The sequence below is a fragment of the Mus musculus genome, chromosome 1 (genome assembly GCF_000001635.26).
Source record: "Mus musculus strain C57BL/6J chromosome 1, GRCm38.p6 C57BL/6J".
NCBI lineage: Eukaryota > Metazoa > Chordata > Mammalia > Rodentia > Muridae > Mus > Mus musculus.
The window spans coordinates 70,284,930-70,312,095 of NC_000067.6; the positions used below are offsets into that span (position 1 = coordinate 70,284,930).

Consider the following 27,166-nt stretch of genomic DNA (forward strand, 5'->3'; position numbering starts at 1 on the left):
TTCAAATCCCCTATCCACCTACACATATTCCTAAATACCCCTGCATAGTCACACAAACTCAAACATATTACACACATTCACATAGACCTACCTTGTCCACACACACAAAGAACCCAAAGTCACATGGCCCTACACATCACAAACTACCCCCAACTCCTCTCCGTATAAATGGAATAGACATGAAAACTACAACATTTTGGCTACTAAACTTTAATAGGAAGTAACTAATTAAGAAGGTTGAGGAGAATTTACTCCCAGCATGTCAAACCAAAATGGGTTTCTTTTCACAGAAGCTTGTAATTATCATTGTAACTACAGAGAAAATAACAAAGTTGTTGTAAACACTGGGGAGAAGAGACCCAAAGTGAAAGACAAATGCTCCAATATAAAACTACTGTCATGGTCACAAAAGAACAACAACACCAACGAAAGCAAACATATTCAAATGCGTTAAAAGTTTCTTTAAGTGGAAAGTCAATAAACAAACCAAAATCAAGTTTTAGGATATAGCACTTTCAAGATGAATCCTTGTTAATTATGGACTCCAGTGATAAGCCCACAAAAGAGGTGAGAAATTATTTACAAAGAGACAGAAAACAAAAACAGGCTATTTTCACATATTTTGCAGCAGCCAAGAATGCCAGAAAGTGATAGAGCTGAATCTACAAAGTTAAAGAAATCTACAGTCCTAGTGCATCACATCTGAAGAAGCTCTGTTAATCATGCCTATTAAAAAGTTCAAAAAACACATTCGCATACACCTGGCCTCAGGGAAGGAAATCCATAAATATAGTGGCAGTACCAAAAATGAGAGAGCATCTACCAAGACAAATGAGGGCAGAGGCGCAGGGACAACGGGCTAGAATATTCCATGCAAGACAATGCTGGAGCCCTGCTAACAAGATGTTCATGGCATCACACAGTTCATAAATATATTAGAGCTCAAGGGTACCACTTGGAATAAATAACATCTATAAGACACTGGGCAAGCCTGGTACCCAACCATAAAAACAGACTAAAAACAAACACAAGAAAGTGAATCTGTGTGTAAAGGACTGGTAATGTCAAAGCTGGTTAAGATTAGAACAGGGTGTGCTATGTGGGAATATATTTTAAAACTTGAGGAGTGTGTACCAATTGGAATCTACTAAAGAAGAAGAGTTTAACATCCTAATTCCTGTGTTCTTCAAAGCTGGGCATTGGCAGGCATTGTGTGAAAGTGATTCGGTTTGTTTCTTTTGTTCTTTATCTTAATCCATTTTTAACTTTTTAAAAGAACATTCTATTGGTTCTATGTGAACAAATGTCATATGATGCACCCAACCCCCACTCACCCCCTCTCCACTTGTATCGGTATCTATGCAGGCAACCTCCTGGCAATATGGTATAAAAAAAATCTCATTTTGGAAATTGTAGTTTATCACATTATATCCTACTGTATAACATTTTGTCCATACTTTTGTGCTTGCAAGTGCTCATTACATTGACCCATTGGCCTGGCATAAGCCCTCTGGCTTCTGTTACTCTATCCATATCAGGATCTCACTGAGACTTCCCTATTGGTGCCCCGTGTCATGGAGATCCTGTAGTTTTGGATCTGTAGGATCAGCCCCTTCATGCAAGCAGCAGTTCATCAATGGGGTAGAGGTTTGGGTGGGCCAATTCAAAGCCTTTTATCTGATTGAGCCTGAGAAGTATCTGAGCTGATCAGCCTGTGGATTCTACTGCTTTCATATCCTCTGGTCTGGCTCACTGGCAACCCTGGCAACTACGATACTGTGCTGCCCAGATGAGGTGCAGGGCCACCTCTCCCAAGTGCTGCAGCAGATGAGGGGCAGGGACAGCTCTCCTGATCTCATGATCTCGGAGCAAGGGAATACAGTGAAAAAGGAGAGCATGGGGCACTTGGAGTTATGCTGGGCACATGTGGCTGGGTTGGAAGGGTGATTTTACCTTAGGTTCAGGATGCTAGCCTGGCCACTGACAGGGGTGGAGTCTTCCACCCTAAGATGTGGGTCAGGATATGGTGATCCATTTTAAACTTAATAAATTAAGTTTAAATAAATTTAAAGTAGAAGATTTGTAAACACAATTCAGAGTTCCTGTTCTACCTCCAGTCATCTTACTCAATATTAACATCTTACATAAAGTTAGTAAAATTAACAAAACAGGACATTGATGTTAGGATACTACTTTACACCGAGTGTTTCCAAAAATAAAATTAAATTAAATTAAATTAAATTAAATTAAAAAAAACAGCAACATTCCCACTCTCCATGTTGTGTTTCAGAATCCAATCTGAGAGCTCCCATTGCATGATCTTAGATGTCTCTCCTCTCTGATCTCTGGTGGTTTCCCATTCTTCTTTCTCTCATGATCCTGGCATTCTGGATAGAGTATTGGCAATGCATTTTATAAAATGACTCTTAAATTGAACTGGTCTAATGTTTTCTCTTTATCAAACATGGGAACTTCTGTGGTATCTGAAAAGATACCACAGAGTTGATGTATCCTCAAAGCATCATTTCATCTAAAACTTGTAGTTAAAAATACTAGCAATTTACATTTTTAATGTTTTTTTCATAGAGTGAAAAATAAACTTAAGACAATAGCAACTATTATAAGTGAATTTACAAATTACTGTGAATTTAAAGAAATGAGTCGTGTGGTTTCAATTTTGGCAAAATGCTACCTAAAAGTTAACACAATTGAATTGTCACTTCTTCCATTTCTATTCTGACACCTTTGCATTCATTTCTTTATTTACAATGAGAAATTGGGCACAAGAACAATTCTAGAAATAAATTTTGGTAAATACTGACTATAGTTATTGCTGGAAGGATAGACTTTTGATGTATTAATAAATTGTGCTTTCTTCATTTTTAATGTTTATTTATATGGCATATAACAATTCTGTTCTTTAAAATGTATTCAATAACTTTATGGTAGGCAACTTGCTCCACACATGCAAGACCTTGGGTGTGACCTTCCACATGTGTACAACAAACAAGCCAAAAAGGAACATATAGTTGACAGAGCATCATTCAATACAGGGTCAGTATGCTTGTTCTGTAAGAAGGGAGATTTGCTACATTATTGATAGTGAATCCTTGTTGATGAACAAGTTGACACACACAAGGAAGATAGTGTTTAATACTTTACTAATTAAATCACTCTGCTCTGAGAAATAATGCACTTTGAAAGACTCATCACCAAATGATTATGTTAAAGGTAAATATTAGTAATATTTTTTCTTTTATGCAATTTTACATCTGATAGATTGCTCCAGGCTCAAATGTCCCTTAAATGCAAGCACTGCATGGAATATAATCTATAAGCAAGATTACCCTATTAAGAACCAATAGGGTATAAACAAATCCTTCTGTAAGCCACTTGAAACAAAACCCAAGCCTCTCATGTAAAGAAATTAATTGGAGCCATATTCTAGCACACAACTGATGGTGACTGGAAAATATTTCCAGGCAGCAATTATTGCAGAAAAGTACAAATGGAAGCAGTCTTATTAAGTAACTCGTTTTTAGAAAATGAATGTTGGCAGAAGAAAAGTGTTCTGGAGTTATAGGAGCCAAAATGAACACCTGTCACCTAGAGTAGGTGATGTGTCACAGGTACCTTGGTTGAGTAAGGATGATTGCATCCTGTATCATACATAATAAACAAACAAATATCTATATCCTAACTTTATAATAAAAAATGTCTCACTGCAAATTGGCTTCTACTGTAAGTTGTTGATGTTGGGGTTGGGGGATAATCTGAGATGCTGAAGGCGCGTGCTCATGGTGCAGCTCTATTCCTCTTGGCACATTATCGTTTTCATTTACTTTTCTTCAGTTTTAAATAGGCATCTTGCGAGCATGCTTAGAAGGAATTGGGCCATGTATGCTATTCTCTTGGTCTACCACGGTGGATTCTCTATCTAGTCCAAGTCCAAAGGACACAGCATGGAGAGGATTTCTGTCTTTGACATGTTCTCAGGTCAATCTTTGTCTGTTAGAGTTACCAGGAGACCACATTTGAGCCTAGTGACTTTTTAAACAGCTATTAAAATTTATTTTAAAGATGTTATGGAATGTATTTTGATCATTATTTTTCCACCCAACTCCTCCTGGATACTTCCCACCTCTTTACCCACTAAACTTCTGTCTCTCTGACTCTCCCTCTCTCCTCTCTTCCTCCTTCCCTCTCAAAACCAAGACAAACATAAACAAAAATTTAAACAAACAAACAAACAAAAAAACTAAAAGAAAAAAATGTACCAAACAAGATAAAATGAAACAAAGATCTCATAGAAAAACTTGAAGTTTGTTTTGTATTAAAAGACAGGGGATTTGTTTAGTGTTGGCCAACTTCCTAGCCATGGGGCCTGCCCTGAGCCATGGTCAGTATATCCAGGGGGCATTCCAGAGGAGAAAACTGATTTTCCCTTTGTCAGCAGGGATAAATCATAGACATTTCTTTAGTTAGGGATGGGACCTCATGCCTCCTTCCTCATCCTAGTCCAGGTACCTGTCTGGTTTGAATCTGTGCAGGTCTTACGGACGCTGCCACAGTTGCTGAGTTTATATGTGCACTCATCCTGTTGCATCTTGCAGGACACTGTTCCCTTGGAATCATCTCCCACCACTGGGTTCTACAAATATCCCTTCTTCTCTCCTGGATCCCTGAGCTTTTAGGGGAGGGGTTTCATTTCATAAACTCTTACATTAGAACAGCTCAGGATAACGCAAGGTTTCTTTATTTCTCCACAAAAATTATTTAATAGTTTTTTGTGTCAAATCTCCCATTGACAAATACCCTTTCAAACAAATTTGCTATGTATTTAAATGTCATTAGTCAGTAAAATAATAATACTGTCAGGCATGTTTTAATTGTGATGAGTTTCGTCTTAGTAGTTCTCATTATTAGTGCACAGTTGCTTTGTCCCTCCAAGTTCGATCTTTTGGCTTCTTAAGGCTGTCATCACCTTGGCCAGGTCTATATGCTTTGCAACTGAGTTACATAAAGGGTCGCCATAGTCAATAAGTTAGATATAAACAAGATCTGAAGATGAGAACTGGTCGTACATGAGAGTTGGCATGCTCTCTTGTCAGATATTTTATAGACATTTTATATGGCAATAATATCACAGAATGTTTTACTATCACTCTGTAGTGCAAATGTACCTACACATGAATCTAAATTACATTTGGATTCATGTTTGCATAACTATATGTCTGCATGTATGTGTAACAGCAAATGTATGATTGTCAATAGGTTTTCCTTAATTATACATGTGAAGATAAGCTTTGAATTGGAATAATGTATTCATCAGGCTTTATTCAGGTGGGTCCTTTAAGAAGTTCAAATATTGTACAAACTACATGATGTAAAAATGAAACAAATTATATTTAAAAGATAACATAGTGAGAGTTAAATTCACTCTACTTAGAAAGCTTGTTACAGTATTTTCAAGATTTAGCATTCACCACCATGACTGGAAGACATGTTAAAACATGAATTTAAGTCCCAAGTCCTAGTGTATCTGAGTTAGATGGTTTGCAGCAGGTCAGAGAGATTGAATTTGACCGAGTTACTCAAAGCTGCTTATGTTGACTATTGGGTTCTGTGAGCACACATGGACATTGATGGTGCTCCATCATTGATTGCAGTTGTTGCTGCAGTGGCCCTGTTGGGCAGCAAACAATCACTATTCTAAGACAGGTTTTGAAGAATCCTGTAGCTCTGTCTCCTGATAGTCAGAATCCCACTACTTCTTTTTATATTGAGAACACACTGCCATTGTGTACTTTGTGTCCCTAGGAAGCTGAGGTCCAAGAGCCCAGTTTCAAACCATTCATTCTGAATGATGCCAGTGAAGAGTAAATGCAGAAATAGAGAAAATATTCCTTCCCTCACTCCTCCATTTGGAGCATGTGACTTTATTCTGAGCAACTGAATGAAATCCAATCCACTGTGTTCATTGAATTTCCATTTACATGAGTGATCTGAAATGCTATACTATATTTCTATTTTGATGTTTGTTTGTTTTTCAAGTAACTTTAGAGCCCTGTAAGCTATAAAGAGAGAAAGAACTATCAGGGGTTATCATAAAGGCAACAGCTTAAGTATCTCTGCTTCATAAGCTGTCATTTCTCATTCTTCAACAATTCTGTAGCTTGCTTGAAATTTCAGAAAGATATATTTTGCAATGATAAAAACATTTATATTTAAAATATTAATTAAAAGTACAAATAGAGAAAATTCTTCAAGTTCATATATCGTCAAAGTAACAAACATGCACCTCAATAATAAGAGTAGTATATCTGATAATTGAAGGAGATAAATATTTAAATACTCAAATATGTATTATGTGTAAAATCCTTAGAAGACCCCTGAATTCCTATGTAAACAGTGTTCTTAATACATTATACTACAGTGCAGAATAAAACTTCACAAAATCTACTGGGTATGAAATTATTATATTGTACCACCAAGAAAGCCTTAGGCTTATATTTCTAATATTTCTGTGAACAGCAAAATAGTTATTTTCTTAAGAATATTTCAATATATGGGAGATAGCAATTCTGAGAACTAAAATTTGCTCCCAGTAATATCTCCCTCCTCTCCTTCCTCCTTCCTCTTTCAATACTGAAATTTCTACCTATAGCAAGTAACCTACCAAGTCGGCATAGTTGGGACTTCACCTTATCTTATTCATAAACTCTAATTTTTCTGTGAGAATGATAGATTTCCTGGAACTTGGAAGTTGTAATGATCATCCCTGATCCCATTAACAAACCACAGAAAAGAGGATCTTTTGTTCCGTGTTACTTATCTTCCAAATCTCCAAAAGCACTGTGTCCTGGGCAAGCAACAAGTTGAAAGAGAATCTACAGAATTTACTTGTTGTGTTCTCTTAGTCTTAGTTCGACCTGCTCCTGTAGCATCACAAGGGAGCGGTGTCATTTGTCTTTTACAGATAGCAATACTGAAACGCTCCATGTTTCAAAAGAAGCAAGGCCTTTACAGGACAAAGAGATGATGAGAGCAGATGAGTTCTACTTACTGCTAATCTCTAGCTTATCTTATTTCCAGGAGTGAAGGGCTACTGAATATTCAACTTAATTCACTTTAAACTCATGATGAAGAACTCAGAGTTGATACTAAACAACCTGCTTATCCTTTTAGGAAAAATGTCATTTATAGTGAATGTTGTAACCTTGGTGATGTGTATCTAAGTACATGTTGAATCTTGTAATATTGAGGGGATAAACATTAGAGGATACCTGCCTAGTCACAGCCCCAGCTTCCCCATTCACTGCTCAGCTCGATGGCATTCAGAGCAGAGCAGAGAAGTGTGTAGTGATGGCGAGATCCTTGGCTTTGATGTTTTACATGTTGTTCTGATTGCTTCTTTTGCTCATCTACATCTGCAGTAATGGAAAGGACAGGAGAGTAAATTAGCTACGTTTAAACATGGCTTAGATTAATGGTACTTAGGTTGAATAAATGGTGTTTAGACTTCTGAAAAATGGCTTTATAAACTTAATTGCTCAATAAAGTTTCAGGGTAGGAATACAGTATAACCAGGCAGAGTCAGCCATTTTTTTCTCGAAAGAAACTGATCTCATCAAAAGGACGGTGCTCACAGGAGGCTAAAAGAAATAATGAAACATGAGAAGCAAATAGTAAGGGTATTTAATGCCTGCAAATGAAATGTAAATAAAGCAAATCTTATATTTTTGTATGTAGACATAAGTATAGTCCTATTTTTAGTGCCAGAATATGAGGCAATGAGGGAAAGTTTGAAGTAAAAAAATGGCAATGTATATGCTGATTAATAAAGATAAACCAGTTATGAGTTGGGATAGAGTAGCTGCAGTTCTATTGCTAGAATGCAAGCATGAAGACCTGCTTTGTATATGCAGAACCCGTGGCTAAGGGTAAGCATGATACCACACACTGGGAAGCAGGGAACTGGGGTCAGAGGTAGGCAAGATCCAGGCCTGGCTCAGAGACCCTGCCTCAAAGAAACAATGTGCAAGATGTCTGAGCAACGACACTGGAGACAATCCTCTGGCCTTCACATGCATTGGCTGTGCATTTGCACACACACACACACACACACACACACACACACGAATACACATGTACATACATACATGAATACAAACATACATGCACACATGAAAACACATACACAACACAGAGTGTGGGGGAGAGAGAGGGAGAGAACACCTCAAGAACTAGTGTGCACAGCAGCACAGCACATGGCAGACAGTTGTCATCCAAAGAGATAAAGAATAAAGCGAGGCTGTTGTTACACTCAGGTACAGGAGGCTAAGAACATCGTTCATAGTCTATGAAAGAGAAAAATGTCTGATAAAGAATGTGATGGTTGCACTCTGTGAGCCTACCAGATACCTAGGGTACAGTGCAGTCATGGAACCTACAGGTCAAGGCAAGCAAGTGTATGCAGAGAGGGCTGGAATGTGAACGGGCAGTCAAAGGCCGAACAAGGAAGAAAGCCATGTCATGCTCGAGAGCAGGAAGAATTGTGCTGACATCTGTCATATACCAGAGTCTAAGCGAGGCAACTTCACGAGGAGAATCCCTGAAACTTATGCATTTCCCCAAATCTGTTTGGGGACTCAGAGGAAGGGTGGGATACTGGTGGGAACATTCCTGGGTGCAGTTGCCTGAGAAGGGACCACACTCCACAGGAAACATCCACTCTGAAGAAAGAAATAGAGAAGGTGCTTTAGAGAGTAAGTGGTGAAATAATAATAATAAATAATAATAATAATAATAATAATAATAAAATAATTTGTAAACAGAATTAGGTTTAGGGGTATGTGATTCATAGCAAACCCAGGGGGGTTGCAATTACAAAGTTCTAAAATACTGTTATTGTGATACCAATTATGAAAAGCACCAACTTTTATAGCAGAAACAATGTTCCAGGTACCATGGTAGGATTTTGCCCTTCCTCGTCAGAGCTCTTAGTAGTGTGGGCAGCTGAAGCATGGACTTGGGGTCTTTTGGAGCTCGGCACCAATAGCTCCTTCTCAAGTATTCAATGGCAAAGAATTATTCTATTATTTCTATTTACCCCTTTCAGGTAGGGGTAGATAATAATCATTGGCAATTATTGTCTCTACAGGCAAATCCCCATTTCTGGCTGAGCAGCTAGCTAACCTAATTAGAGAGGCTCCGGCCTCAGAGGAAAAATCCTGTCACCTCCTGGTGACCACTGACCTCTACACACACACACACACACACACACACACACACACACACAGAGGAACATGGATACACACATACTGTGTCTAAATTCCATTTAGAACTTTTCCCAAGTTTGTACAAAGCATAGCTCTCCACTGTTCTTACCTGAAGCTCTTTGTGAAGCAGGTCGGAGTAGCAATGCTGAAAAACGATTTGATTCCGTTCCACATTTATTTTGAGTTGCAGGTGTTGGACAGTATATCCTGTCTCCACCAACCTCGAATCTATTGTCAAATCAATCCTCATAAGACTTGATGCCACGCTCACGATTTTTTGGTTGGTTACCGTGTCCTCTTGGAAGTCAGAACAGGCTATATTGAAAATTTCTGTGACTCAGGAGTTTCACTCAGTCAGCTCAGAGGTCAAAGGCAGGCATAGAAGCAGCAGCTTCCCAGGGGCGCTTTTCATTGCAGGAAGGGCAAGCACCATCGGCTGGGGTACAAGTTAGAGTTGGAAAAATGCTTTGACTAAACATGAAAGACACCTATGAGACTGAAGCCTACGCTTGAGATGCGTTTTCCTCATCCAGGAATGACTGTTGGTATGCAAACCACAGATATAAAAGTAATTAAACATAATATTAAATGAAAGTCTACATTAGAGATGTTTGTCATTCTGCCACACAACTCCTGTCTTGCTCCTGCAGCAAGCCTGCCCTTCCTGTCCCACAAATGAACATCTGCTTACACTTCACCAAGGCCTGACACCCTGCTCAGAGACTCAATTCCACAGGACTACAGGGTGGTATTTGCTTGTTGCTTGTCTACTATGTCTGATTATGTGTGACTCTTCTTGAGTGAAAAAAACACTTCAAAACCAAAATCAGAGAATATACCATAATTTGCTACACCATCAAACCTTCTTCTGACCCTCTATTTTTGTGTTGCAAACATGTGCCTATATGCATAGAGTTTGTTCAGGTGTGTTTACCTTTAAAGCCTGTCTGGGCCCATTTCTGCCCCTTTTCTTTGTTCCATCATTTTTGCCCACTATGTTCGTCTGTTACAACCTTAGAAAATATTGGAATTAATTGGTCATAAACTTATGAAGCTTATAAATACATGAAGTCATTGAAGAGTATATCTTTGTATCCCTAAAAGCTAGTACATTTTGTACATTTTAAACTGTATTTTAAATCCAAAAGAATATAGAAATATTTTAAACATCAAGTTTTTATAAAGACAATTAAGGTGAATGACAAATAAAATAAAGCCGGAAGTTGGATTGACATACACAATGCACATAAACTGACTTCAGTCCTGTCTATCAGTAAAAAGCTACAGAGAGTTCACTACTGATTCCCATTGGCAACAAAAGAAATCTCCTGATGCTGTTCAGTGACTCAACTGAAATTCCCCAGAGCACTTCATCCCCAATCCACTCTATGGCGCATGGTGCTACAAGGTAACAGCTTATCAAGCAGCGGCTTCAGCAGTAGCATTTTGCTGTCTTTGTTACTGTCCAACAGTAAAGAGACTCCTGAGATAGTGTTAGATGCTGCAAAGGACAAGAACATAGTGTTAAGAGAAGACATAAGAAACAGAGACCCACTCATTCACACACTCTATAAGCTTTTGATAATATATCATATTATTATATTATATTATATTATACTATACTATATTATATGAATATTACTAGACCTTTAAAAAGGAAAACATCTCCACATGTACAATTTAATTAAACATTTATGGAGGGTTAGTATGAAAAAGGCATAGCCAAACAACTAGTCATTTCAAACCCAAACAGAATTTCATTCTCAGGGAGGAAAGCCAAAAATGAATAAATGGTTATAGTGGTAAGGGAAAAAAAGGTGAAGGAGGAGGAGAAGAAGGGAAGGAAACAAACAAATGCCAGGGAAGCAATGTGTTAAAGATACCATTTTAAAGAGGTTTTTAAAGACTCCCCTCTGTGATAAAGCAAAAGCAGAGGAAAGACTAAAGCTATGCAAGTCCTGGGCCTTAGACAGCTTCCTAGTGTAGGACAGGATCCATAGCTGCCCTGCAGGGAAGATGGCATAATGTGCTGGTATCACAGGCAAAGATGGATTGAGTTGTCTAGCACTGAATCTGCAGCATTTTAATCAGCTGGTACATGAATCAATAAACCTCTTGGGTAAAATCTCAGCCCTTAGATGGTTTTTCAAGGATCTTTATGACCAAGGACCAGCAGAGACCTCTAGTTGGCTCCTCCTGTTGGACAGGCTCTCTCTCTCTCTCTCTCTCTCTCTCTCTCTCTCTCTCTCTCTCTCTCTCTCTCCTCCCACAATCCTTCAGCCACCCCTTCAGGTCTCCTGGATCCTCTTAATCATGTCATGACTGTCTTGGAGCAGTCTGTACTTAGAACTGTGTCCTATGCTTCCTGTAAAGTTAGCTGTGGCTCTTCTTGGTTGCTGCCTGACTGTCTGCTTTTAGCTCACTGTCCCTCTTTGCAGTGGCTACCCTAAGCTCCCCCTACAGAGGACACTGTACCTGTTGTACTAGCTCATTTACTTGATTCCTTCAGTTCCCACTTCAGTTTGAAGACAAGCCTCTTGAGAACACAGGCTTTGTCTCTCTGGCTTAATACCTCTTTATGAGAATTATGGCTCTAGTCACTGTTGGGGCATACCAGATATTAACTGAGTTTTCCTTTTAAATGTAAATACAACCTTCATATCTTTTGTTTAGTAAAGAACGAGTCTTATAGACTCTGTTAAACATTGATTATTTTCTTTTATCTGCTATGTTATATGTAATAAATAATTCTTAAATTATAATCATTTGCTAAAAGAAAAGAAAGTTTAAAATAGATAACCCAAATAATCATTTCCACACAAGGAAAATAGACCTTAACAATGTATAACATCAAAATGTTCTGATTACACAAGATTGTTTTACAAGAAAACTTTATTTTAATATCATGTATATGTACATGTTAATAGCAAAAACTACTCAGTAGGATGCCTTGTGTAATCAGAAAAACAAAATGAAATAAAATCCAAATATTTTAGTTTTAAAACATTGAATGGTTTTCTAAGACCCCTCTATCTAATTTCTGTGGCAACATCATTGGCTCTGATCTGTTTAAAGTTACATAAATCAGCCTATCAGCTTTCCTTTTCCTTCTACAACCTAAACAATTGCATCAATACAAGATGATATGAAATAATACAATCAATATGAAATATAATTAAGAACAGGTTAGATCTTTTGTAACTCTGTTTTTGTCCTGTCTAGCAAGGTGTCTTATAATACAAAAAAAAAAAAGTGTTATATCAACACACCAATTTTCTTTTGGAATGTCTCATTCCTCATTGCATAAAGAAACAGTCCCTCAATCAAAAGTATGCCATAGATGTCGGAGGAACACATAGGGCTAAAGAGATTGCTCAGTGGTTAAGACCATTTACTGCTCTTGCAAAAGACCTGGATTCGGTCTCCTGAACCTACATAATAGCTCACAACAATCTGTAACTCTAGTTCCAGGGACCCAGCACCCTCTTCTGACTTTGAGGGGCACCAGGTGTGCATGGCTCCCTCCCTCTGTCCCTCACATGTCCTCTATCTTCACAAGAACCAAAAGTATACAGTGTTACATATTTTAAGACACATAGTTTGAAAGGTGAAAATATTTTAAAACAATATTTGAAGAGTTGTTTTTCTTTTTACTTAGAATTATTTACACCTATGAGCTATAATGTTTAAAACTTTTAAATATTTGTTTTTATTATTAAATATCAGTTTGTGACACTTATAAAGATATGACCATACAACATCCCAGTTGTGTCTTAAATTAGGAAAAAAAAATATATTAACGTTATCTGGAGAGTTCTTCAGCCACAGGCAAAAAGTCAACAGTATTTCCTACCCTAGATGAAGATTTTCATCCATGATAGCTTCTTTGCCCATCAGAAACAGGTTATAGAAAAGGAAGAAAGGAAGAAAGGATGGAAGGGAGGGAGAGGGGGGGAGGAAAGAATGAAGGGATTGTTTTATGTTTGCTTAAATATTTTGGATAAATGTAATTTTTATTGTTTGGTATTCAATATTAAAAACTTAAAGTATAAATGGTTAGTTCATGAATAAACAATCAATTGCTACAAAACAAAAACTATTTTCTAACTGGCAAACATTGGCTGTCAAATGGAAAGTCTTCAGCTATGCTAATTTGACTTTGATAATAGTATCTTCAGTCCACATAATCACCATGTCTGCAACACTATCAAGATCTCTCTGTCAGTGCTGGCCATTTCTCCTGTACCAATGATAATTTCATGTCCTACTTAGAATAAAAAAGATGTTCGCCATTAACTATCAAATACCTCTTCTCATTTTGCCATTTTTTATAATGTAGTAAATAATTAAATCATCTCTTCTGTCCTTTTCCTCTCTCCCCAACTCCTATGTCTACTGCCACCTTCCAGGACCAACACAGTTCCTAACTGCATTCTAAATACTAATCCTGGGTCCCACTAGTAAGCATGGAGCTCACTTGTTCTCATTTTGAGGAGGTGTGGCTTTCTGTAAGGATCTCCTGCTGCTACAAAATAAAGCTTCCTTGGTAAAAGGTGAGCTCCACCCTGGTTCGGGGGGTAAAAGCTAGTAAAGAACGTAAAGACTATTTAGGGTCAACTCACACAGAGATAACCGAAGTGAGGTTGGCTTGCAGCTGATATTCTAGACCTACACCCGGAGTAAAGCTAGCTGCTTCTGATCATTGACAACCACAGTTTCCTAAACTGGACTCAGTGTCCACTCTTGGGAAGTTCCACCTTTGATGCTATCTGCTAATAATTTCAATAGAATATCAAATGATTCATCCTCAATTAACCAGTCACTTCAAAATCTCATTTTAATGATATAGCACAAAAATCATCTCCTTCCTCATCTTCTTGAAGAATTTAATCAGCAGGAGACAGGTCAATGACAGCAGCTTTCTTTCTATTATATTTTCAAAGGGTCTTAGCACATCTAGATGGTCTTCATTTTTGAAGTCTCCTTTTTTCTTATAGTGTAACACATAACCTTGAACTTAACTCAGTGTAAAAGAGAAAGTGCTATTTTGGTACATTAATCATGAGTATTCTAGAAGATCTAATCTAAAAGGTTCACAGTAGCGGTTTATCTCAAAGCATGAATTCTTAATCAATCAAAGTAAATAATTGTGTGGACTCAAATATTATCATGAAATGTAGCCATTTAAATTTAAGTGCTTAACTAAAGCAAACCTTAAATTAAATATACTCATCACTCAAAATAGTATATTCATATGAAATATAAATATATACTTATATATTATACACATGCACACATACACACACACACACACACACGGTTCACAAAAATGAACTACTTTGTTTAAAATTGTCTTTTTTTCTTGCAAACAGTGGCAGCAAGTTGGCTACCTCAAGTGGTGACAGCACAATCAAACTATGGGACCTCAACAAAGGTGAATGCACCTTGACCCTTGAAGGACACAACCATGCCGTATGGTCCTGCACCTGGCACTCCTGTGGTGACTTCGTGGCTTCTGCCTCACTGGATATGACGAGTAAAATCTGGGATGTCAACAGGTAAAAAGTATTTTAAACGTCATTCTTTTATACTGCTAGACATTTGTGGGAATAGAGTCGTGTTGTCCTCAGTGCTGCCACTGGGAATCTTTACAAGAAGCTGTTTGTTGCAAAGATTACAGAGAGTGACGTAAATAATCTTGATGAAATCCATTTCTAACTTTATTTTTCTTTGTTGATGCAATAATTGCTTTCTGAGCATCTAGAACAAGACCAAGCCTGTGTTAAGAGATTAGAAGTTTCGTCAACTGGAAGCTGTTTTTTAAGAGCTGATGGAAATAAATATTTATTTTAACCCGAATTTTTGCTATACTTTGCACAAGATTGCTGTGTCTCTTAGTTTGGTTGTCATGAATATGATGGAATTGGCTTATGCTCAGTTTTTACTGATACCTTAGAATGTTTTACCAAACCAGTAATTTTTAGTAATTCTCAAACTGTAAGAAGTTATAGATATGGAAGTTTTATATTTATTTAAATAAAAGCAAACATCTGTTTCATTTAAAATTTCAATAATCATATTATAATCTACTTGATAGACAAGAAAGATGAAAATATACAATAGGAGAACATCAAATATCTTAATTATTTCAGGTTAAAGGTTATATGCCAGAATTTGAGTCTCATTTGATGTTGAAACAATGCTTAGGTCTCAAATTTTGGATGATGCCTCCTGGAGTGTTATGCAAACTATTGTCCCATGACCAGTCTAACTTATTTTCAAAGAGAATGAATAGCAGAGCCATCACAAAGACTGTGACTTACAGTTTCACATACACTTGTTCCCTTCAACACCTGTCCTCTATCCTTCCTACCAGTGGCATTTTAAGAGCAGAGGGCAGTTAGGTACTTGTGGCCATTCAGTCAAAAGTTATCTTAAGTCCCACAAGTGAATGAGTTCCTGAGGCTGTGCAGCAGTTCCTAAGCTCCTCTGTCCCCCCACGCATGATGCTTTGTTTCCTTGAGGCTGCAGCAGCCGGGCTAGGTAAACCTCTCTGTGGCTTTGCTGTCTGACTCCTGTACCTCTGCCAGTAGCTGGTACATACAGCAGGTTGCAAGTCTGACTACGAGGGGGGGTGGGGGGGCTTCCTTCTTGCCATGTCTTTCCCATGAGCATCTTGTACACTTGCCATCACCCCATTAATTTTACGTCAACAACAATACTGTTCTCATTACAGTAGACACCCTGGAACATCATTTAGGGAGAGAAAATTCAGCTAGCAGGTACCTCTTCTCCTTGGTCTGTTCCCCATCCCTTTTAGACTGCAGCCTCTAGGCAGAGAAACCCCCATCACCAGCACAGAATTGCTGAAGTCTGATTTCAGCCATTTCAACTGTGGAAACCTCCTTCTTCAATTCTGTGGTTTTGGGGTTTGTTTGTTTGTTTGGTTGGTTTGGTTTTGGGTTTTTGTTTTGTTTTGTTTGTTTGTTTGTTTGTTTGTTTTTGTTTTGGGTTTTTTTCTTGTTTTCTCCCCACACCCCTCTCTCTCTGTCTCTGTCTCTCTGTCTCTGTCTCTGTCTCTGTCTCTCTCTCTCTCTCTCTCTGTGATTTTGGAAGATCAAAGATTTTGTGAATGCTAGTCAGATGAATATTTATAATTTCTACGTAATTGCCTTTGTTGTTTTAGTTGGTGTTTGTAGGTCTGTCCTGAAGGAACTTTGTCTGTCCTTACTATTCTTTTCCTATTAGTTAGTAAACAAGTTACATAGTTGACAGTCCTGTCTGCTAAGTTTTGATCACTAAAGTTACAGGAACAATTTCTGGCCATTACTAGACCTTGACAGATTCAAACGTGGGCAGATAAATAACATAATCCTAGGTTGTAGACGAACAACTGACTGAACTTTGCATATTGTACTGGCTAGTTTTGTGTCAACTTGACACAGGCTGGAGTTACCACAGAGAAAGGAGCTTCAGTTGAGGAAATGCCTCCAAGAGATCCAACTGTAAAGCATTTTCTCAATTAGTGATCAAGGGGGAAAGGCCCCTTGTGGGTGGGACAATCCCTGGGCTGGTAGTCTTGGGTTCTATAAGAGAGCAGGCTGAGCAAGTCAGGGGAAGCAAGCCAGTAAAGAACATCCCTCCGTGGCCTCTGCATCAGCTCCTGCTCCCTGCCCTGCTTGAGTTCCAGTCCTGACTTCTTTCAGTGATGAACAGCAATGTGGAAATGTAAGCTGAATAAACCCTTTCCTCCCCAACTGCTTCTTGGTCATGATGTTTGTGCAGGAATAGAATCCCTGACTAAGACACATGTCCTGTGTGAGAAAGCATGGCTGTGAGTGATAATTTTACCTAATTCTATCTAAAACTGGGGAAATTGTTTTGATTTTTTGCTGGGCACCATTTTATTTGTGACAATTAATTGTATGTAAAAATTCCTAATTCTATTATGCTTCAATATCATATGATCAGATTTCATAAATATTTTCAATACTGAGTCACTGAAATTTCAGCACAATTATCTAATTTTAATTTCAAATCTATTAACCATATAGACTGTGTAAACCTAACCATGATCAGGTTTAAAGTTGAATCCCAATAAAACTCACCCCCTGCCCCCAGAGTTACTTTAAACACTGTGATTTAGCAACTTTCCTTTTGACTCTGTCATATTGTCATCTCACTGATGCTCTGACAAAGCAGATCAATGTTACTCTTTATAAACGTCAAATTGTTTTAAATTTAAATTTCTCATCAATATCCAGACCTCAATCAAATTCATCCCCAACGACAGAAACTGATACTGATTGTGAAGCTGCAGTGCTACACCCAGGAACAAGAAAAGGGAGATATTGATTACCCCTGAGGCTGTTGATAGGTCTTTCAGACTTATAATCAAAACATGAAATTCTGATTTGTAATTACCCAAGGCTATGTCTTGGTTTAAAATATCACAGGTTGTTTGAACTGACTCAGTGACGTAAGGGGAGAGGGGTTTTACCTTGGTCATTTGGGGAACGATAGAAGCTGAGTTGTGATGTATGGCTTCCTCATCTCTGGATGCCACACAGTTCTTAAGAGCAGATTACTTTGAACTGACACATGCAGTCATCATCATCACCATCCTCTTGTCTGTTCAACAAAATGTTAGTTCACTGTGAAGCATAACTGAGACAGAGTTCTGGATAAAGCATCATATTTGCTGAGCAACACTGAGATTGCCTGAACACTATCTAAAAGTACTCCTCAGTCTGTGTAAGGCCTCACTCTGGGGAGGTTCTCAAGGATCATACACATGAACTGACAGATGTATGTGTTTTGCTTAGAAATCATTGTTTCCTATTTCAGTTTTAAGAACGCCCTTTAAGTTCAGTCACTAAGCATTTTGCACATTGCACACACATGTCCTCACACAAACACATACACACACACACTCATGCACATATCTACAGGCCCATATGCACACACACACACACACACACACGAGTCCTTGGCATGTGATTGTTTACTTGCATGAATGAATAAAGAGTTGATCTTCAAGTACCTGTGAAGAATATTAAGTAGGATTTTTTTTTTTACTTTCCGTATTCATATTCAAGCTGTGTGACAAGTTGCTGTCTTATACTACATGAATCTACAAAATGATTAAAATTAGGTAGGAGTATTAAAAATGATCTCAGACAGCTGTAAAAAAATAATTTATGTTTCCTTTTCTAGGCATTCATACACAACACCAGTGACTAAGTGTTCATGACATGAGTAAGCAGTCCAGGGCCATTTAACAGACATAAGGAGAATTTCAGAATCAATCACTGCCCTCAATGAGATTATAAATAATTTAAAGATGTAGCAATTTTGAAGCAATCATGGAATTTTCATTGCATCTGCTCTCTATAATATCGCATCAGGTATTCTGGGAGACTCCTGGCCGTTTGTCTTCCAAGGTAACTGCACTTGGCTAAGCAGCTTCATCACACTGGCACTTTGGTATTTGGAAGGCAGACCATGTGCCTGTACCACTTATAACTAGAAGGATAGGGGTTGGACACAGCCACCGTGTTACTGCTTCAGCTGCTTCAGTTAGGCAGCACAACAGCAAAAATTTAGGAGTATGTATCAAGGACTGACAGAAACATGGGGACTTGGAAAACTCAGCAGCTTCTCTCTTCCAAATGATGGGAAATAATTGCAATGTCCTTAATTCTCCGTGAGTTGTTTCGGATGCCCTTGAAATTATGTGGAGAAGGAAAAAAAGCAAGTTTAAGAACTGTGTTCAATTTGTGGTTTTCACTCTATTTTGTAACTTAGAAGCAAATTCATCAAAAACCTGGTTTTGTGAGAGAATCACACTGACAAAGAAATCATGAGCCGACAGGTAGTAACTCATACATTTTTAAAATAGTCCAGGAAGCCCCAAATGTGCATCCAATGGAAGTTACAGAGTCATCTCGTCACAAAGAAGAGAATAGTTAACAAAGACGAACCTGCTATGAAAAAGCCAGAAGCCAGGATATCCTGTCTGACTTCAGTGAGAGAAGACACACCCAACCCTTGAGAGACTTGAGGCCCCAGGGTATGGAGAGTTCTGGTGGGCTGAGGGGTGAAGGTATGTGGACATTCTCTTGGAGATGAGGAGGAGGAATGGAATGAGAAACAGTCAGAGGGTGGACTGGGAAGGGGATAATGACTGTATTGTAACAAACAAACAAACAAACAAACACGAAAGTCAGAAGCCACACTCGAAAAGCCAAACCAAATCCCGAAACCACAAAATACATCAAGCAAACCAGTGGGAGAAGCTCTCCTCATGTGAGCATGCCGTGCTTCACTCAAGCAACTTTCTTCAGCGCCTTGGTAAAGTCCCTTGATTTGCTTGCTTAGGATGCTAAGGCAATTCACAAAATGGGCAGTTTTATTTTCCCACTTTCTTTTTCTCTGTTTCCATCTATATAGCTTCTATTCTTTCCTTGTCCCATCATCATACTTGATGGAAGTAGGCAGCAGAAAGAGTTGGTCAGCATACCGACCACTCTGACCCCACTGCAACAGCTTGAGCACTGTCCAAAGAACACGAACTATGGAATACGAGCAGTGGCTGACTGGGATTGTGGGTTATTTTTCTTTCTAGATTGGGAAAACATCAACTAACACTTTATAGGTGGAGGAACATGCGGCTCAGTTCTTTGGTGGACAGAGAGGCTGTATGGGAGGCATCAGTTTCCTTTAGTTTTATGAATATGTGCATAGAGTTAACTGCCTACATGTCTACCAGGTACAAGCATGTACCTATAGATGCTGTCAGATCTGTTAGAACTGTAGTCAGTGGCACTATGAGCCTTCTGATTTAGTCAATAAGAACCAAGGCCTGGTTCTTCACGAGATTACCTCTTAAGTACTGAGCAACCTCCCCATCTTCCCAGGATTGTTATTTGTTTATATATTCCAAAGCAAGTAGTAAGGGCCTTACCTAATCTATTATTCTAACCATTACAACATTGTGATGTTTTGAGTAGGAATGGCCTCCATAGGCTCATATATTTGAATGCTTAGTCAGCAAGACCTCTATTTGTTTGAGAAGGATTAGAAGTGTGGCCTTGTTGGAGAGAGAGTGCCACGAGGAGTATACTCTGAGGTTTTCAAAGCCAGTGCCAGACTCTGTCCTGATGTCTGTGGTTCAGAACAGAAAGCCCTCAGATCCTTCCCCAGTGCTGGGCCTGCACACTGCCATGCTCCCTGCCATGATGATAATGGACCAACACCCTGAAGCTGTAAGCAAGACCCCAGTAAATGTTTCTTCTATAAGTTGCTTCAATCACGTTGTCTCTTTTAAACAGAGAACAATGACGAAGACAAGTAATTAAAAAAAATAGTTGAATTTAGATGGCATTTCATTGGAAAGAAAACACACCAAATGAACAATAATATGCTAATTACAAATGACAATTTTTAGAGAGAGAGAGAGAGAGAGAGAAAGAGAGAGAGAGAGAGATGATCAGATAAAGCATGGGAGATGTTCAGAAATAACATTCATGAAAAGAATTATAATTCCAAGCAGTAATCTTTACTATAAAGCTTATTAATATTTGAACTAGAGAGGGCTTGCTTTATTTTCCTAACAAACTCACTCTCATGGAAATGACCTCACTTCTACAATATTAACATCAGTCAATTCAGAGTCATGCCTCAACAGCGTTGCTTTGGAGGTAGACTTTCCAACTCTTGTGCTTTGATGAGCGTATACACACAACAGTAGCAGGGGGCAATGCTATATGTAAGTCTGAGTCATAGCTATCAAGGGCGATTCAAATACTGAATAAAGGACAAAAGCAGTCTCTTTGGATTCCATCTTACCTCTTCAAGTCAGTATGTTTGAGCTGGTTGATGTGATGTGCACACCTGTAATGCCAGCACGTGGGAAGAAAAGGTGGGGGAGCAGAAGTTCCAGGACTGCCTCAGAGGCACAGGGAGTTCAAGGCCAGTTTGGGTTGTTGTAGGGTGTGTGGGGCCACACTATCAGACAGGCATAAGAACTAGGAAGGTCGAGTGAGCTCAGACCCAGGGAATCTCAGCGATTTGAGGATGGCAGGGCTCCAGCTGCTTCTTACCTGTCTCCATACCTGCTCTGGAACATGCAACCATGACACCCCGTAGAGAGGACCATGGGCACTCAATTACATAGTATAACACTTGGAGGTCTTCTCTGTGCTAATGAGGTACTTAGATAGCCTTGAGGCTTCAGCCAATGACCTTCCCTTTCTGAGTATTCCTTCCCCCAAGAGGTATGTAATCCCTGGATCACCCTGAATAAAGAGAGTATGCATTCACGTCTTCCACCAAATAAAGCAATATGAGCATGCAAAAATATATATATATATATATATATATATATATATATTTGAAAAGTTTCACTAAACCAACTAGCCAAGCTGGTACTCAGGATCCTCAGGCTCTTCTGAAATTTTCTACAATGATGTCAAAACTCATGTGCATTGTCAAAGGCCAGCATAACTAGGGTAAATTTAGCAGAGAGAGGTTAAGGTCCTTGTGTGTGTATATGTATACATATTACAATACATCCCAACACCGTTGAGATTCATTTTCAATGAAATGGCAGATGCTGGTAGCTTTAAGCACAAGGTCGCATCTATTTTACATATTAATAGATGATGGTTGTGAGTTTAGACTAAGGAGAGGAGATGTAAAAACAAATAAAAGTGGAAAGGCCAGCTAAGAGGGCCCTGCAAAATCCAGGCAGAAGACGAAAGTGCTCCTAGCCAAGGTTGGGCCAGTGACAGCAGTAAGAACTATTTGTAGAAAAGATATCAAGAGTTTCTGAGCTATGATGGTCTTGGAGAGACAGAGAAAAACAAATGACCTGGTACATATTTAGATGACTAAGGAGAAAAAGGCTCATTCTCTTTATGCTGGCACATTTCAAAATTAGGCAGAAGGGGAGGTGTGCCCTCTGCCTGCCTCTCTACCATTTCTAGGGAAGAGAATTGAATGCTCCTTCCATCCACTGGCATCGCTTCCTACTGAATTTAATAATTCACCAGTCAATCAAAATCTTGGGCCAGATGAGAGGGGAGAAACAGAAAGAGTCAGTTAAAAGTGAGAAAAGGAAATGTGAAATATGAAGATTCTGGCTCAGAGAGTTATTTTCTGTTAGTGAAATGTAGTATTCATTTCTTTTGGACAAATAATGTGTTAAGTTGAACTTCAGAATGAAAGAAAATTTTTTATTTCAGAACATTTCTTTATTAAAAAGTAATAAAAATGGGGCTTGATGTTTATAATATAAAATATTCCATTAGTGTATCTCATGTTAAATGAGAATCACTCACAAAGCTACCTATTCTGATAAAGAAGGACATATTGTACAATATTAATGATTTTAAGTCATAATACTGTAGGAAGAAGTATTGAGACTCAAGGGCTTGGATTATTTCTGCATTAATACATGTCTTATGTTGTGAAGGTCTCCAGTTTGCCTTGTTATACTTGAAAAGGCACCCAGGACACATATTAGCAGAATAAAGTGATGCTTAAAATATGATTATGCTATATTAAAGGAAATGGTAAGATACCTCTTGTGAATAATTTGTCCTGGTCTACCCAATAATGAGCCAACTATTCTGTCTGCAAATGAGTAATGCCTCCTTGAAATACAGGTCTGAGGAGCTGTCTAAATGTGGCCCATGAAGAAAACATGAAAATGATGTTTGTATTTTAATTTTTCTCTCCAAAAAAGCACAAATTACATAGTTGAAGAAGCACCTGTTTCATAATGGAAAAAATATTAAAGCTAGTGTTCATACTTTATTCAGAAAGTGTGAGCTTGGTTTAAAAATTTAACAGTTCTCTCATAACTAATATGGCTTTGTCTGCATTTGCGAGGAACGCCTACAGCAAGTGCCCATTGCAATAAACTTGATGCAAAAGTTCTTTTAGATCAATATGCATGAGTCAACAAATAAGAGGATATATGTCATGGGTTCTTTGAAATTTAATCCTATCCCTTCATATAGTAATACTAGGTCATATAAATGAGTTGCATAGTTGATATGTAATTTATATTAAATGAGGTATACTTTCTCCTTTATATCTTATATCCTGAATAAACTAGATATTAAAAAGAGTTTGGGTGAATAGATTAGATTAAAGATATTCTAAGTGAATAAATATCTTATATTATGTTTTTACTTTATTATTGCTAATCAAGCAAATAAAATATACCATTCCTATTAAAAGTTGATTTAATGGATGAAACTTTATTTTCCTCATTGCTATGGATTAAAAATATTTAATATATTTCTTCAGTGTTACCTTTTAACATAATAGTATACGTAGTCATAGATAACATGAGACAAAAGCAAAAATCACCTCTTTAATATTTAAGGTTTATATATGGATTTGAGTATTTGAATATGCACAAGATTGTCTTACATACTCAGTGTGAATAAAGTAAGTTTAAAATCTCTAATTATTTTTAAAGTGGCATGTAAATATTTGATTATTTTAAATATCTAATGAAAATGATTTTTTTACTTATTTATAATTTATCTAGGCTCCAAAACACAAATGATCTTAAAACCATTTACCTGGAAAAATAAACACTAAGTGTTATGATAACCCAAAAATATTGCTTAAGAATTTTAAAGCAATTCTCACTGAAAGTAAATGCTAACTCTCAATTCAGTTGCTAGTGAAGTGGTGGTTTTCCATGAACATCAAATAAAAATGAAAAAATAAATTAATGTTCAAATAGAAAGACTTAACAACTAGAAGGAAATGAGTCATTCCTGTAGATATCCTTGCTTTTAGGACAATACTTTCTATGTTGGCAATGAATATAAATTACTTAAAGCACTAGGAAAGAGAATGGAATAAAGGACTTAAATTATCGTACCTTGCAGTGACTGACATCTGTTGTACAAAACTTTACAAAACTATGAAACTTGGTGAAAGGTGGAATTCAGAAAGGTGGAAATACAGTTTTTTGTCCTGAGTTTTGATCATCTGGAGTGTGCCCATGGAGTCTTCGCTATAAGGAAAGTCATCTATGCAGATTTCCCCTGCATGTTCTTGTGTTGCTGACTAGATTTCATCAAAAAGCACTAAAGCCTTCTTTCTTAGATGCTTATTGCTGATTAAATAATTCAACATATGTTGGCTGTGTTTCTATCCCTGGACACTCTTCGTCCACATCCATGGAGCTGAGAATACAGTCCAGAACCCAAATTCAGTCTCTTACATGATACTTACTACACAGCCCATTGCAGTTGCTGATACCCACACCATATATGTCATTAGAAAAACACCGGCTCTGTCATTGATCAGAAACTTGATTTGTTGTCTCTATGTATCAGAAGAAAATATCAAACAGAGTACAGGCTTCCAGCAAGCACTAATGAGCCTAGTTCTCTAAGTATTGCAAAAACTGTGGACCCCCAGGGGCACATACCAGCAAGGTGGACAGTGAAGGTGAGAGGCCTTCTGTTCTTTCTGCCCATTGCTTTCCCGATTGGAGTTTTGCTTTGACCAGCCACCAAACTCTTGTCACACAAATACAAATAAAAATTTTCACACAAAGGGTGCCCTTTTCTGTGATCCCATTGTGGTTTGGGGGAAAATATATGAGATTTTTAAAATTTTGAGTGAGGAAGAAAAAATTGTACTTTATAGTAGCATGTTATTAAGGATCAATCTATAACACATCAGAAATAACAGTTAGAAATAACCATACTGACATGAGCTGCAACATAACTACTTATGATTAAAATACTTTCCTCTTTGCAACAAAGGAGTATCCAAATTTTGTAGTTTCTTAAAGATGCAGGTGAGCTCAGAGAGATTATAAAAAATTTATTCTTTTATTTATTGGTAATAATACTGACAAGAAAAAGTCAGTGTGGAAGAAGTAGGCTGGGTTAACCATAGATGGTTGTGTTACTGTCTAAGTAATATGTCTAAGTAATATTTTTTCCAAAAGCTGAAAACTTAGACGTATCATTGGCAGTTAGTTCATACTAAACATGCCCTTATTTGAAATTGTGCTTCTATGTGTAGACTTAAATGTACAGAGGTGTGTACATGTGAATGCATATGTGTACAAAGGTCAGAAGTCAGTGCCAGGAGTCTGCATCAATCACTCCAAACTATAATTTTTGAGACCACAGCTCTCAGTGAATCTCAGTCTTACTGATTCAGCTGGTCTGGTACACCTTGCCATGTCCAGCCTCTCCTCCCCCTCCTCCTCCCCCTCCCCCTCCCCTGTGCTGGAGTTATGGGTGTGCATTTCTGCACTAGGCTTCTATGTGTGCTAGGGATGTGAAGTTTGCACAGCAGAAGTTCACCAATGGAATCCTCTCGCATCTACTAAGTATGTATTTTTAAATATAAAACATTTTAATATAGAACCCTTATATTAAAGCCATAAATACCATAAGAAAAAAAGTGGATATTTAAAATTCTTCTCTCAGTTTACTTTTCCCAGATAGCTGACAAGTTTATAACAACACCTAATTAGTTCAGACTTAAAGGTGACCTATAATTTATTTCTTTGTTGCTTTCTAGTTATATGACAAACTAAATATACATTTAAAAAAACTCATATTGCCAATGTTTCCAAAATAAATGGAAGTTTACTATTTTACATATATGAATTAATGCATCAAGAGAATATGAAAACAGTCCTAATAAATTATGTCTGTAGCCAAAACACACTGCCTATGTGCTTAATATAAATCTCTTGAACAGGTTTTTTTTTTTAATTTAAGAAATTTGGGGTATTTATATGTGCATCCACACTTAATTCCTGCTTTCATTTCCTAGTAAGTCACTTCTAGACTTAGAATATAGTGTTCAGTGACATCTGACATACTTAACAATAATTCACCTCTTCATTATCTGCATTACCATGGTTTTCATTATCTTAATTTATTTACCATCAGAAACTAAACTCTTGGTTCCCATATGGAAAGAGAGTATTCGGATTAATCCCATCAAGCTAAAGGCCTTGTTTATCTGGGTCACCACAAAAGTGCCAGCCACTGTATTCTAGATATTATCCATACATTCACCAGTTGGACTTCACCTCTCATTTACCTCTGATCGCCTTTTTAGTCTGTAAGCCTTGTAATTCAGTGCCTCTCATCAGCAAAATGTTCTCTGTCTCCAAACTCTTCAATGTCCTATTTATCTTCTCTTTTAAGCTGATGCTCCCTGGGGGATATCCATTCCCTTTCCTAATAAAGCCTGTAACTCTCTCCCTGATTTACAGCTTATAATGAGTAACAAGCATGTAAATTGAGATACATGTTATTTTGGAATGTTCATATACATATTGTGGTGTATATTCCCATGTGCATGTGCACCTGCATGTGTGTGTGTGTGTGTGTGTGTGTGTGTGTGTATGTGTGTGTTTGTGTGTGCTACATTTGTTCTTGGAATAGTAACACAGATTACACCTCCCTGTATCTGGAGGTTTGCTGACAAATTGTTGCCACTAACCTGGGCAGGGCTTCAACTATAGCTGGGAAACTAATAAATGTTCATTTGGATTAACATATAAACCAATGGTTTATATTTTCTTCTTGCTCTTGATTATTGCTTCTAGATCGCATTTCCTTCCACCTTGTTCCTCCAAACCATGCTTTATTGTAAGCACATGCTTCAAGATGGAACCATTAGCTACTTTTAAATATTGTCATATACTGCTATCCTGCTCAGCCCATCACATTTTGGCTAATTTTGTGCCTATTTACTGTCTTTATTAGTTTCAACATCAGTTTCTCAAAACAAGAAGGAAGCTAATACTCTGCACTTTGGATTCCTAACTTATTCACTGCCTAACGCTTATCACCGCATCCCTGCTTTGTGGTGAA

General features: G+C 37.8%; 1 protein-coding gene across 2 annotated transcripts in view; it reads left to right on the top strand.

Moving 5' to 3' along the window:
* Spag16 (sperm associated antigen 16) overlaps nt 1-27,166 on the top strand; it is an 898,261-nt gene that overhangs the window by 458,058 nt on the left and 413,037 nt on the right. For both annotated transcript variants that reach the window (NM_029160.3, NM_025728.4), the window contains one exon: nt 14,654-14,839. In NM_029160.3, coding sequence (NP_083436.2) covers nt 14,654-14,839 — 186 coding nt within the window. The remainder of the gene's footprint in view (nt 1-14,653; nt 14,840-27,166) is intronic.